The sequence below is a fragment of the Bos indicus x Bos taurus genome, chromosome 11 (assembly GCF_003369695.1).
Source record: "Bos indicus x Bos taurus breed Angus x Brahman F1 hybrid chromosome 11, Bos_hybrid_MaternalHap_v2.0, whole genome shotgun sequence".
Classification (NCBI taxonomy): domain Eukaryota; kingdom Metazoa; phylum Chordata; class Mammalia; order Artiodactyla; family Bovidae; genus Bos; species Bos indicus x Bos taurus.
Genome location: NC_040086.1, coordinates 22,429,453 through 22,441,645, shown reverse-complemented (window position 1 = coordinate 22,441,645; position 12,193 = coordinate 22,429,453). Strand labels below are relative to the sequence as shown.

General features: G+C 37.6%; 1 protein-coding gene and 1 long non-coding RNA gene across 13 annotated transcripts in view; one reads left to right on the top strand and one right to left on the bottom strand.

The window, feature by feature from the left end:
- Nucleotides 1–912, bottom strand: part of LOC113901128 — a 39,471-nt gene extending 38,559 nt beyond the window's left edge. Inside the window, exon 1 of the long non-coding RNA XR_003513316.1 lies at nucleotides 290–912. This is a non-coding gene — a long non-coding RNA (uncharacterized LOC113901128). The remainder of the gene's footprint in view (nucleotides 1–289) is intronic.
- The window catches only part of SLC8A1 (solute carrier family 8 member A1), a 447,727-nt gene that overhangs the window by 350,236 nt on the left and 85,298 nt on the right, over nucleotides 1–12,193 (top strand). For 8 of the 12 annotated variants that reach the window (XM_027555093.1, XM_027555087.1, XM_027555086.1 and 5 more), the window contains 3 exons: nucleotides 6,400–6,506; nucleotides 9,840–9,860; nucleotides 10,307–10,324. In XM_027555093.1, coding sequence (XP_027410894.1) covers nucleotides 6,400–6,506; nucleotides 9,840–9,860; nucleotides 10,307–10,324 — 146 coding nt within the window. Of the gene's footprint in view, nucleotides 1–6,399; nucleotides 6,507–7,035; nucleotides 7,140–9,839; nucleotides 9,861–10,306; nucleotides 10,325–12,193 lie in introns of all 12 variants that reach the window. The other 4 variants (XM_027555089.1, XM_027555098.1, XM_027555097.1 and 1 more) reach the window with 2 other exon arrangements.

Sequence of the window (12,193 nt, the reverse complement as noted above, 5' to 3'; positions counted from 1 at the left end):
TAGCAGCAGCAGCAGCAGCAATGACAAATGATGTTAAGTATCTTCTCATGTGCTTACTGGCCATGGGTTTACCTTCTTTGGAGAACTGTTTGTTCAGATCCTTTGCCCATTTTAAGTTGATTCTTTTTGTTGTTTTGAGTAATAGGAGTTTACCCTGAAGCTGTGGCGGATTCATTTTGATAATTGGCAAAACTAATACAATTATGTAAAGTTTAAAAATAAAACAAAATTAAAAAAAAAAAAAAAAAACATCAGATAGAACGGAGATTCAGTTGCAGATTTGCCTTACCTGATGACACCACTCTGTGGTCAGAGAAATGACCAGATCTTTGCCCTTCAGATGAGGTTGGTCCTGGGACTTCTTTCTTGAATCTGAGTATGGTGGCCTCCAAGTGAAAAGTTTTCAGTTGCATGGACATGGCCTTCCACTGACGTGGCTCAAGGCTGAGAGAGGCACTGACAAGGCACAGAAGGCATTCCTATCTTCTGTGTCAGTCGAAACCCTTCGTCTTTCTATTCTCCAAACAAACCTCTGTTGTATTAAAACCTAGCACCAGAGTTCTTATCTCTCTAGGAAGGAAGTCACTGTGAATGAGTATAAACTCTGCTGCCCAGATGTTCAAGGTCTTTTCTCATCTATAACTATTATGGTGGCTTGTGGAGACCAGTATTTCCTGAGAGGACACAACAGCTTTACATTCTCTATATAATCCAGAAAAGAACGCTGGTGAAGGACAAAGTTAAATGCTTTTCCCATGCTTCAACCTACATTTCTAATTAGATCTAAAATTTACTTTTGACCCTCCCTTCCTCACAATGCTACCTGTGTGTGCACACCAAGTCACTTCAGTTTGCATGACTGTGCGACCCTGTGGACTGTAGCCTGCCAGGCAAAAATACTAGAGTAGGTTGCTATGCCCTCCTCCCGGGGATTTTCCCAACCCAGGGAGTGAACCTTTTCTCTCACATTTCCTGTACTGACAGGTTCTTTACCATTAGCGCCGCTTGGGAAGCCCCACAATGCTACCTTTTCCTTATTAATATATTCTTTTAAGCATCAGGACACACGTGCCAATTCATTAGTCAGCTCCCAGCCCCAGTTACATTATTAGAATCCCCTGAAAACTTTTTAAAACTGTATTCATGCTGAGACCCCTCAACTGGAGAGTCTTGTCATCTCACTGATCTGGAATGGGCCCAGCCTAAGCATTTAGAGTTTTCGGTTTGAATATGCAGACAGTTTCAAAACACAAGCCCAGCTATTTATTATGAGACTTAAGAACGCTTTTTCCAGTCTAGATCAGCACTTCTCAAACTTTTACTTGCATTGGTGTCCTCTGGGGGTCTTGATAAAATGTAGATCTGATTTGGTGGGCCTGGGGCAGGCCCCAAGACTCTGCATTTCTAACAAGCCCCTTGGTGAAGCCAAGGCTGCTGGTTGGCTGCTCACATTCCTCAGAGCTGGAGCCCCTATGTGTCTGTGGCATTTTTCAGTTAATCCTGATAGGATCTTTATCACCTCAAGGATTTAACTTTTTAATACACCATCATCCAATATAATATGTACTGCTTTCCTTTTAAAAATAGAATTGAAAATCTGTTGCTGCTCATCTAGGCAGTCTTTGCTAACATAAAGATTGAACAATAAACCTCTGTATTAATTCAAGGTAATGATTTAGATCTTTTAAAGCGGTTATAAAAATACTGCACAGCTCAATGAGCAAGGACCTTGTAGGTCATGTACCTGAAAGATACTTGTCTGTGGATCCAGTCACAGGAGCCTCACGTTGTGACCTTGGAAGTTACTTTACTTTTCAGTCATTGTTTCCTCTGTGAGTTGTTAAATGGTAGAAGTTACTTCCAGGCCTGCTAGAAAGATGGGTGAACTAAGAAATGCAAAATGCCCATCAGTTCGTTGACCTCTGATTTAAAGAGAGGTTAAATCTTTAAGAAAATCTTTTCTAAAGAGATATTGCAGTACCTATATATGTGAAATCCTCAGTAAAATCTTTTTGTTTTATGAGGATTTAGAAAGATTCTCTTCTTTTTCATCCTCCAACTCATCTTTTCTCGCTTCTCCCAACTTCAAGAGTAGTCTTAGAGAGAAGAAAGCACAGAAGGACAAATTGAAGCTGAAATTTGAAAAGAGGCTGATTCAAATTTGGCTTAATAATGAGATATTAGTATTTTGAGGAGATTTTATTTTATGACTCTTGCTAATAGCACCATCTCTTTCTCTTCTTTCTCATAGTTTGCCTAAGTCACCACCTGATATAAGAACTCCTGACTAGGATGCTTGAAGGAATCTGGGTCCTTTGAAACCCATCAGATAAGAGAAAGACTGAGAAATAAAACATAGATGTGGCTTTAGTATCATCAAAGGAAAGGCAAAAATCAAAGGAACGACTTGTATTTTTCTACTAAATAATTTGATCTTTCTTAACCAAATGTTTTTTTTCTAGAAATGGAACCAAAATGTATCTCCATAAATATTTTGGCCCTCCTGAGAAATTATTTAATGTCTTAATGATATCATAAGATTTGTAACTGTGTTGCTAGTTTCCAGGAAACATAATTTTTATAGTATACTCTTCAACTTTAGAGTGATGTAAAAAAATCAAGTGAGAAATTCTCCCTACCTTCTTTCTTCATCATGATTAGGGTAGCTGAAAATTGCGTGACACAATTTTTCTGTTTGTTCCTTATCAGTGTAAAATTAGTGCAGGCGTTGTTGTTGGATGAAAGGCTGGATCTCCCCCAACTATTCCAGTTTTGTTTTGGTTAACTTGCTGATTTAAAGAAATAATAAAACTAGTGTAATGATATATATATAAGTGAATCACTTTGGTGTACACTTGAAGCTAATATAACACTGTAGATTAACTATACTTCAAAAAAAGAAAGAAGAACAGTTATCTGACTGCTTCCCATTGATAAATAGAACCAAAATATAGCCAACATGAATCTATGTTCTCAGAGAGAGAGAGTCTTGTTGCAGAATATGAATATGGGATTGGTGTGGCAAAGGGGGCAGAGTGAAGGACCTCTAAGATCATTCAGTCCTTGAGATTTAATTTTCACTGCAGAACTGTGAGGAGCAGAGAGAGATGTGCTTCTGCTGATTATCAAGCTAAAAGTGAAACTGGGGTTTTCACCAAACCAACCCCATCTTATTTACTTCGCCCATGATGAAAGAAGTGGCCATAGTCTTTCACTCATTAGGTTCTGGAAAGTGAGCCAAAGACATGCCAAGGATATGATCCTTTAAAATTTACATAGGTTAGTTGCACCTCTCTACCTTTATTAGGGGGCTTCCCATGTGGTGCTAGTGATAAAGAAGCTGCCTGCCAATGCAGGAGACACACGAGATTTAGGTTCAATCCCTGGGTTGGGAAGATTCCCTGGAGGAGGGCACAGCAACCCACTCCCATATTCTTGCCTGGGGAATCCCATGAACAGAGGAGCCTGGGGAGCTGCAGTCCATAAGGTTGCACAGAGTCAGAAATGACTTAACACGCGTGCACCTTTGCTAGGGGGAGAAACAGTTCTGTTCGTACGCAAAAGATGAACATTACCCATATCTTCTGGGTTTTGCCTCTCTTGGTTCAGAGGACTAATTCATATTGATTTCTTTATCTTGCCTCTTTAAATTGACTGAATTTTCCTTTAATAATCAAGTTTCCTATTAATAGCTATACTGAGCAAGAGGAGTAAAATCAATATGTGATTTAATGGCTCCTCCTGTTAGGGGCACTATTGATTGTATTACTAATGATTTTGAAATGATACACCATTATGCAAATCCCATCTATTTTAGGTGCCTTTGCCAGGCACCTGCAGAATTACTGTTGTCTTTTCCTTCATAGTTGATCTTCCTGTGTCACAGTTATCAAGTACTGAAATGTTTTCTAAGGATTATAATCCCAGTGACTAGAGATACTCTATTGATAAATTTTAAGTGTTTGTTATATAAATGAGTGGGGTGAGACCTTATGTTTTTCACATTGATCAGCTACTCAGAATGTAGAAAATAAATCTATCACAGCAATAGCAGATGAAATTCACCAAGGATCAGAAACACTATGTTACTTGGGTTTTTCTGTTTGTTTATGAATAAGTGGTCATGTTGCCCTTTGGGAATGAAACTGGGAGCCCCTCCTAAACAAATGCTTGCCCTAATAGAAAGACCACTCCAAGCATCTCCACTATGCTTTATTTCTATAATAATGCATGAGATTTGGGATGGGTTGGGAGTACAGGATGGAAAAACACAAGTCAAATGTTTCTATGTAATATAAGCAAGAGCATTGCAACATTCACTTTACCATGAAGTGTCTTGATTAGAGGCCTTTAGGTCCAAAAGACAGTAGCAGGACCCTTATAATGCCCACCAGTGTTTTCCCACACACGATCATATGATGCTGATGGCTTTAGCAGTGATGTACAAGTATAGTTTATGATTACAAGGCAATAAGATGGAAATTAATACCTAAAATGCATAATTTGGATGACAAATAAGGTAGATGTTTGGCAGTTTTTTGAAGAATAAATTTGATCTCACTTACCAAATTCATTCTAAAATGAATGAATCCATTCCTATATCTTCTTGTGCTTTCTCTAATATTTTGTATTTTTTTGGATACTGAGGAATGATCAGATACTCTGGTATAGTCAGAGCAGGTTGGTTATAGATATAAAGTAAATTGGTGAATTCCAGAACACAGTTTTGGAAGTTAGGAATTGTTCATTATATATATATACACACATATATGTGTGTGTGTGTGTGTGTGTGTGTATATATATATATATATATATATATATATATATATGTGGCTGGACTTTTGTCAGACTGTTGGTAGTTTTACAAATATCTAACTGCTCTTTAAAAATGATACTGCTTTAGTCATTGACAGCTGCTCACCTAGCCTTACTATTTCAGTCTTTGAAGACAAAGCTGAGACAGAAAGGCACTATCGTGTGTTCCAATTCCTTAGCAGTGAGCCGTTGGGATGTGAGTGTTATGGGGGCTGTTCTTTAGGTGAGGCACAGGGAGGAGGTTATGAGGCTCTTTAGAACCAGAAGCAGTCATTTGTTCTCACTTAGCATTAGAGGCTGGGAAATTCAGAGAATTAAAAGCAACTTCTACCTTTATTCTCCTTCATATGAGAAGAGAAGGCTGGTGCTCTTTGGCATGTGTAGGTCTAAATGAAACTTGAGAGCTTTGATCAATAATCAAAAAAAGAAAAAAAAAGAGAGATCTTTATAGAAAACCTGGAAAATTCCACCAAAACTAAATAATGTGCATGACATTAAAACTGTATGTGTTTGAAAACTCATCTTTTTTAAACCTTTAGTCAGAAATATTCTTGGCCGATGTTACTGAACAAAAGATATTTTCAAGAACAAACACGTGTTTTTGGGCTCTGAGTAAGTTGTAATACATGAAGTGATTAAAGCCTTATTAATTAGAAGTTAACACTAGATTTCTTTTCAGAGTCATCAAGGCTTAGGGGAGGTTTAGATTTGCATAATATTTGCATTTGTCATACCTGCCTGTCAATCACAACCATAAGACAACAAGGCAAAAAGTGCTAAAGGATCGATTACAGGAAGAATTCTTAATGAAATGTCTCGATGTATCCATGGAGTTTGCAAAGAGGATAAAGAGTGTATTTTGTCTAAGTTGAAATTCAACTTTGGGAGGGAAGAAAATAGAACATCATTCCTCACCCCTACTTTAAGAGGCCTTCATCTTTAAAGAGACAAAACATAACTTCCCCTTGTGATCTAGGTGGAAAATCTGACTCACTTGAAAATGAGTTTGACTCTAGGATATTGGGTGGGGTAAGATATTTTATTTTGTGATCCTTTTATATATATATATTATTTTAATAAAATTTTATGATAAAAATGTCATGTTTGGAAATAAAGCAAAATGAAAGCCTCACAAAATGATCCTCACAAAAATGATCCTCATGCCTGTTATGAACAGAGGTAGCCTCTGTTCATATTTTGATGTGGTTTACTGATTTGTATCACAGGAGTGAATTCCAGAGCATAGCTCAGACAGTCCTATGGTTAAGGTATTTACTTATAAATATATTTCTCTTTTCTTACTATTGTGATCTGTGTTTTTCTCCTTCCCATAATGACGATAAACCTAGCTGTATGAGAGCTGTGTTTTGACTAAATAATTCTGTGGCCCTGGGCAGGGGTGCTGTGCATTTCTCAGACCCATCCCACATCCTTTCTGGAAGGACAGTCTCACAGTCCAGAAGTTTCTCAGTTGGCGTTTGTCTGGAAGTGCTGCTCGTTAACCTTGCTTTCCTCTTCCCTATGTTCCTTCTCTTCTCTTTCCTCTTCCCCTTGTTCGTCAATTTCTATTCTTCTCTGTTTCAGCAAAACAATATCAGTCAAGGTAATTGATGATGAGGAGTATGAGAAAAACAAGACCTTCTTCCTTGAGATTGGAGAGCCCCGCCTGGTGGAGATGAGTGAGAAGAAAGGTGGGGGAGCTGCTCCAGGGCTGAGCCCAACAGCTTCTGCTGGCCTGTGCCACCCCTGGATGCCTGCACTCTTCAGAACGTGACTTACGATGCACACATCCCTCCACCTATGTAACAGGGCATGGATCTCCTTGGGGCCACAGTAGGCCTGGCCTGAAGCCCCATCAACCAGTTTGGGCCACTCTGTGCATTGCATTCTGAGCATCAGCAGTGCAGTCAAGCTTCCATTGCTGGCAATGTTGGTTTTGATGCTAGCTGCACCCCCATAAAGCCAACGGTCTGATTTCTTAATTTGGGGTACCTCCTGACTGCTAAATTGAAGGAGAAGAATTTGCATCAGTGATGGATTGGCAGAGAAGATTAGCGGGGGCCAGCTGAGAGTCCCTGGATGCCCTTTTACATACTCCTGGAGGTGCATGTGTGGCCCGTTCTCCTTCCATAACATCACAGTAACATGCTGCTTGGTGAACACCTAGCATGAGCGTGTGACTCCAACCATTTGTTTTGCCTTTGTCTTGTGTTCCCACAGGAAGATCATTACCATTAGAATATTTGACCGTGAGGAATATGAGAAAGAGTGCAGTTTCTCCCTTGTGCTTGAGGAACCAAAATGGATAAGAAGAGGCATGAAAGGTGTGAGAGTATTCAAAGACATACCAGCGAGAAATTGTACTCTTCTCTCCGTGTCTCCTACTCTCACACTTAACTCTCTCCTCTTCCTCGGCTTCCAAGTACTATACTTCCTCTCCTTTGAAGCTTTGGCAATTTCATTCCCCTTCCCTCTTCCACCATGCACCAAGAAATGCCCCTTTTCCTCAGGAAATGCCAGTTCACCTTAATTGATACAAGATTTCAGAAATAATGGAAGAGAGTTCTGTAATTCAGAAAGGATGACATAAAAGAATAATTTCTGGGTTTAGTTTTTCACTACTCAGGAATCATTCAACAATTTGGTTCCAGCTATTAAGCATCCCCTAATACATTAGCGATGGACACTACTATGTACATGTTAGTCATGGCAGTTGTGTCTCATGGTAAATAATAGGAAACTTCAGAATTCAGTCATTAGTCTTCCTTAGAGAAGCCAGTTTTCAAAAACAAAAAACAGTAAGAACAAAGATCTTTAAAGAGTAGTATTCATTTTTGCGTAGTATTATTCATATCATCAGATATGAAATTTAAAAGGTATAAAACCTATAGGCATATGAATTTTCTTTAGTAGAAAGGACATGATGATAGTTCATTAAGAACTTAACCCTTAATTCAGGCTGATTCTACCTTCTGCTTCAAACTCTTTCAATTCTTATTGAACTGACACATTTCTAACAAATTTTTTCTAAAAATAAAAAACAGCATGAAATTAAAAAAATTTTTAATTTTGTTTAAACACAAAATTTTAGAGCTGAATTTTATATCAGCTTTAAAAATAGTTTTTTTTTTTTTAAATTTTGAATTATTCTAAAGGCTTCCCATAATTACCCTCTAATAGTGGCCATTTTGGAGAAGGCAATGGCACCCCACTCCAGTACTCTTGCCTGGAAAATCCCATGGATGGAGGAGCCTGGTCGGCTGCAGTCCATGGGGTCGCTAAGAGTTGGACACGACTGAGCGACTTCACTTTCACTTTTCACTTTCATGCATTGGAGAAGGAAATGGCAACCCACTCCAGTTTTCTTGCCTGGAGAATCCCAGGGACGGGGGAGCCTGGTAGGCTACCGTCTATGGGGTCACACAAAGTCGGACACGACTGAAGTGACTTAGCATAGTGGCCATTTTTAAAGGAATGGTAAATTTAATGGTATCTATAAAATGAATGTAGTACATATTGATTGCATTCAAACAATTGATGAGAACAGTTTAAATGGTTAAATGACCACTTTGCAAGAAATATATACTTTTACATGTAAAGGAAAAATCAAATACAAAAGACTAATTCCTATATAGACCCAACATTTGGGGGAATTTAACTAATCTTGCTTTTATTAGATAGAACACACTGGCCTCTGAGTCCATCAGAAAAACGAAGTTGTCCTGACTTAATCAGGACAAGTTCAAAAAGGTAACAGGAGCCTTTGGAATGATGGAGGAGGAGCACTGGGGACCCATTTTAATGCAGCTTATTTAATATGCTCCATAGACAGCAGGTGAAAGAAAAAGACACTTTAGAAAATTGTGCTGATTTCTTACAAAGATGGGATCAAAAATGCCTCATTAACATACAGGAAAAAGCACTTACTTCTAATTGTATTCCTCCAAAGGATTGCCTTTTATGTCAAGGAAGAGCATCTTGGATACACAGCTCTTTCGATTGTCATTTTAGTAAAATACGCCTGCATATAAAAGCAAATTAAACTTCCTTGATCTGCTTTCAACACCCACCAAGTAGATCTGTGTCATCATAAATAAAATGACTGACTTGTTTTTAAAAGTATCCTCTAATGCCACTACCATTAGAAAACTGGTCCTGAAGAAGTAATTGTAACATTCTCATCTGTAACTGTGGAAGTCATTTATTTGATACATTTAGGCAAGTAGATTTTACCAAAATAAAGTGCTACAGTTACAGTCTGAGTTTAAAGCACATAGCCTGAAAGACAAAGTATGTATGGCCTCTCCCCCGATCACAAGCCTTCCCTCGCTGACTTGTCAGTTTCTGTGAAATTATGTGTCCGCAAGAAACTATGTGGCTGTCCAATTAGAATGTGCAGAAGTCATAGGTAAGGACACACAAATAAGCACTAATTCCTGGGACTCAAGTTTTGAGGATTTAAAAAAACCTAAGCATTCCTTGATGATCGAATATCATGCATATAGAACTTCCAGAGAGAGAACTTCACCTTGGGGCAAAGTCTCCTTATCAGGAGAGATGGCCAAAATGAAATGTCCTAAGATGTTTCCTCTGTTTTCATTGAAAGGTACATGAAAGGTACAATCCCTGAGATCCTGGATGATTTCAGACTTCTGTCTGTTGAATTCACTAATTCCCAGGCAATTATTTCATGAGGAAGACTCATAAAATATTTCTGCTCTATTTGGCAAACTAGATATATACACTGTGTGTAAACATATAATGGGCATGTTTTCTTAAATGTCAAGAAATGATATATAAAGTAAATTGTTTATATATACAATCAGGCACACCAATTTGCAGAAATTAGGGATTTTTTTGGGAAATACTCCCAATGCCACATTTACTTGGCATGCACCATTTAGTGGCAGCTCCCTACCACTATAATCAGATCTGCCTGGATTTCTTTCTGCTGATATTCCTCTTACTTTCATTATTCATCTGGTCTCTTATTCTGTGTTTGTCTTTGTCTGTTTCCTTCACAGCCCTGTTATTGAATGAGCTTGGTAAGCATTTCATTTCTTGCATTTCCTTTCCATTTTTCTAGGTTATTTTCCTTTTCTATCAGGTGCCACAGTAGCTTTCTGACTTATCCTTTATTTCTATTGATTTATTAACAAGATTGTTGTTTAGAGCGATTGGTCTCATAATTTTGTGGAAGTCAGATAGTTTGCATTCCACTTTTAGTTTAGTATTACCTTTTTAAAAAAATCAGTGATTTTTTTAGGCATGCACAAGAATTAAATTTGTGCACTGAACATCATAACCTTAAAAGAATGATTAATGGTTAAGTCTTGAATTGATATTTCCATACCTTTCTTAATTATAAATACGATTTGGCAAGTTTTTGTACCTTGGATGGGTTGTCAGGTGGTCTGATGTCACAGGTATTTGTTATTGAGAGTATAAATGAAATAAATGGTAACACTTATTTATTTTCTTTCTTTTTTAGGTGGCTTCACAATAACAGGTATGAATTTTTTAAGTCTAATGAACCAAATTTTATTTTTTACTATCTGTTCTCACCATGGGTTGTTTACATTTTAAAAAATTATTTCCCATTTTTATTTCCTTTTAATGAAGGGAAATACCTGTATGGTAAGACAATTTTTTAAAATGTTCTTCATTTTCTCCCAGTTACCCTTAAATATCAAATAAGAACCGCATCTTACTTACCCAGAATTAACCTTTAGCTGTGGTACACGGTGTGCTCTTGCTGATTTTATACATTTTATGTTTTACACATTAACAAGGTGTGTGTTGTGTTTATTTATGAGCAAATTTGTATGGAGAACCTGTAATTGGTCGTGTTTTGACACTGATCAATTTACAGATATGCACATAGTGCTGATAATGTGAGGGAGCTCTGCTAGATGCTCCAGAGAGTACCAGAATACATACAATGATTGATAGTCTCAAGGAAGCATAGGAGTTGACATCCAAGTCAACTCCCTGGCCCAAGCTCAGGATTCTAATCATAGATAATGTCCTATTGGGAGAAGACAAAACATGCCGTCGCTCTGCCCACCACACCCATCTGAGAAGTTTTAGGATTCTTAACATGGAAACGAGTAATATGTCTGCCTCGTGAAGTGGATGACAAAGTGTTCTGTAAAAACTCAATACTCTAGTTAAAAAATTTTAAACTCTTAAATTCAGAATGGTACCCAGCCACTGTTGACTGCATTTTTAAGCACAACTTTAGAGCTATTTCCTTGTGTATAGAAGGGAGATATTTCCTTGCAGCATCCTCTCTTTTGACCTTAAATGTTTTTGCACACTTTCAACATCATCCATGTAGATTTAGAGAGGAAAGTAAATATCCTTCTAGTTTGTCTGAAGCTGCAGGTTGAAGATGTCTCTAAAGGCTGTCCTAATGGTTGTGGCATTTTCCAATACAATTATGTAGATATCAATAGTCTAATTATTTTTTTCTGAAACAAGATAGTTAAACAAAAACATTTAGAAAAGAAACATTTTCAAAAATTCTATTTGAAAATGTTATGGTGGGGGTCGGGGTTAACTTAAACCACCATCAGTGTAAACTCATGATCAAGAAGTTTCAACATGATTCTGTCAAAGTGGGACTTTCTGAATGCAACCAATTTCCCGTGGGCTATTGCTCTCCACTGCTTTCTCTCCAGACACAATGTTTAATGACAAAATAATTCATAGGCTCTTGGAGACATAGAATTTGAAAAGGATAAAAATGCTCAACAGGGCAAGTTCTCATAGAGAATTTCTTAAACCTGATTCACCTGACTTTCTCCTAGGTCAAGTCTTCCCAGTTCTGCACTGCCAATGATGCTAGTTTTGAATCTGAAGGCAGGAATGTACATTTACTTTTAAAACTTTAATCTTTTCTTTTTCACCTTATCATTTACTGAAGTCTTTTTGGAAATGTTCTGATTCAATCACCCAATAAGTAATTGATCCTTGTGTGCTTTGAGGAAGGTAGGAATAGTATAGTATCTACTGCTTGGCCCTGTGCAACCTGCTGCTGAGACCTTAACAAAGTCTTTAGGGTAGATAGAATCGTTAAAATGTACCGATGTGTTTGGATATCTTCCTGTTTTATCATTGACTATGTCAGGATTTTGCTTTTAGGGGCTTCCTTCTGTATCACTTGAAGCATCTTCCTTTTTAGTAACTAATTAATGGTATCTAATTTTCTTTTCTCAGAAATTGTTCATATCAAGTTCTAGAATACCCGACTACTAATATCTAACATTTTCTGTCTTGGATACATTATGCCTCCAAGAGGACAGAATCATGTCTTCCAAAGGTTTTCTACTATTTCACATACTTCATTAAGCTTTTTCTTATGGTTCAGATTTTA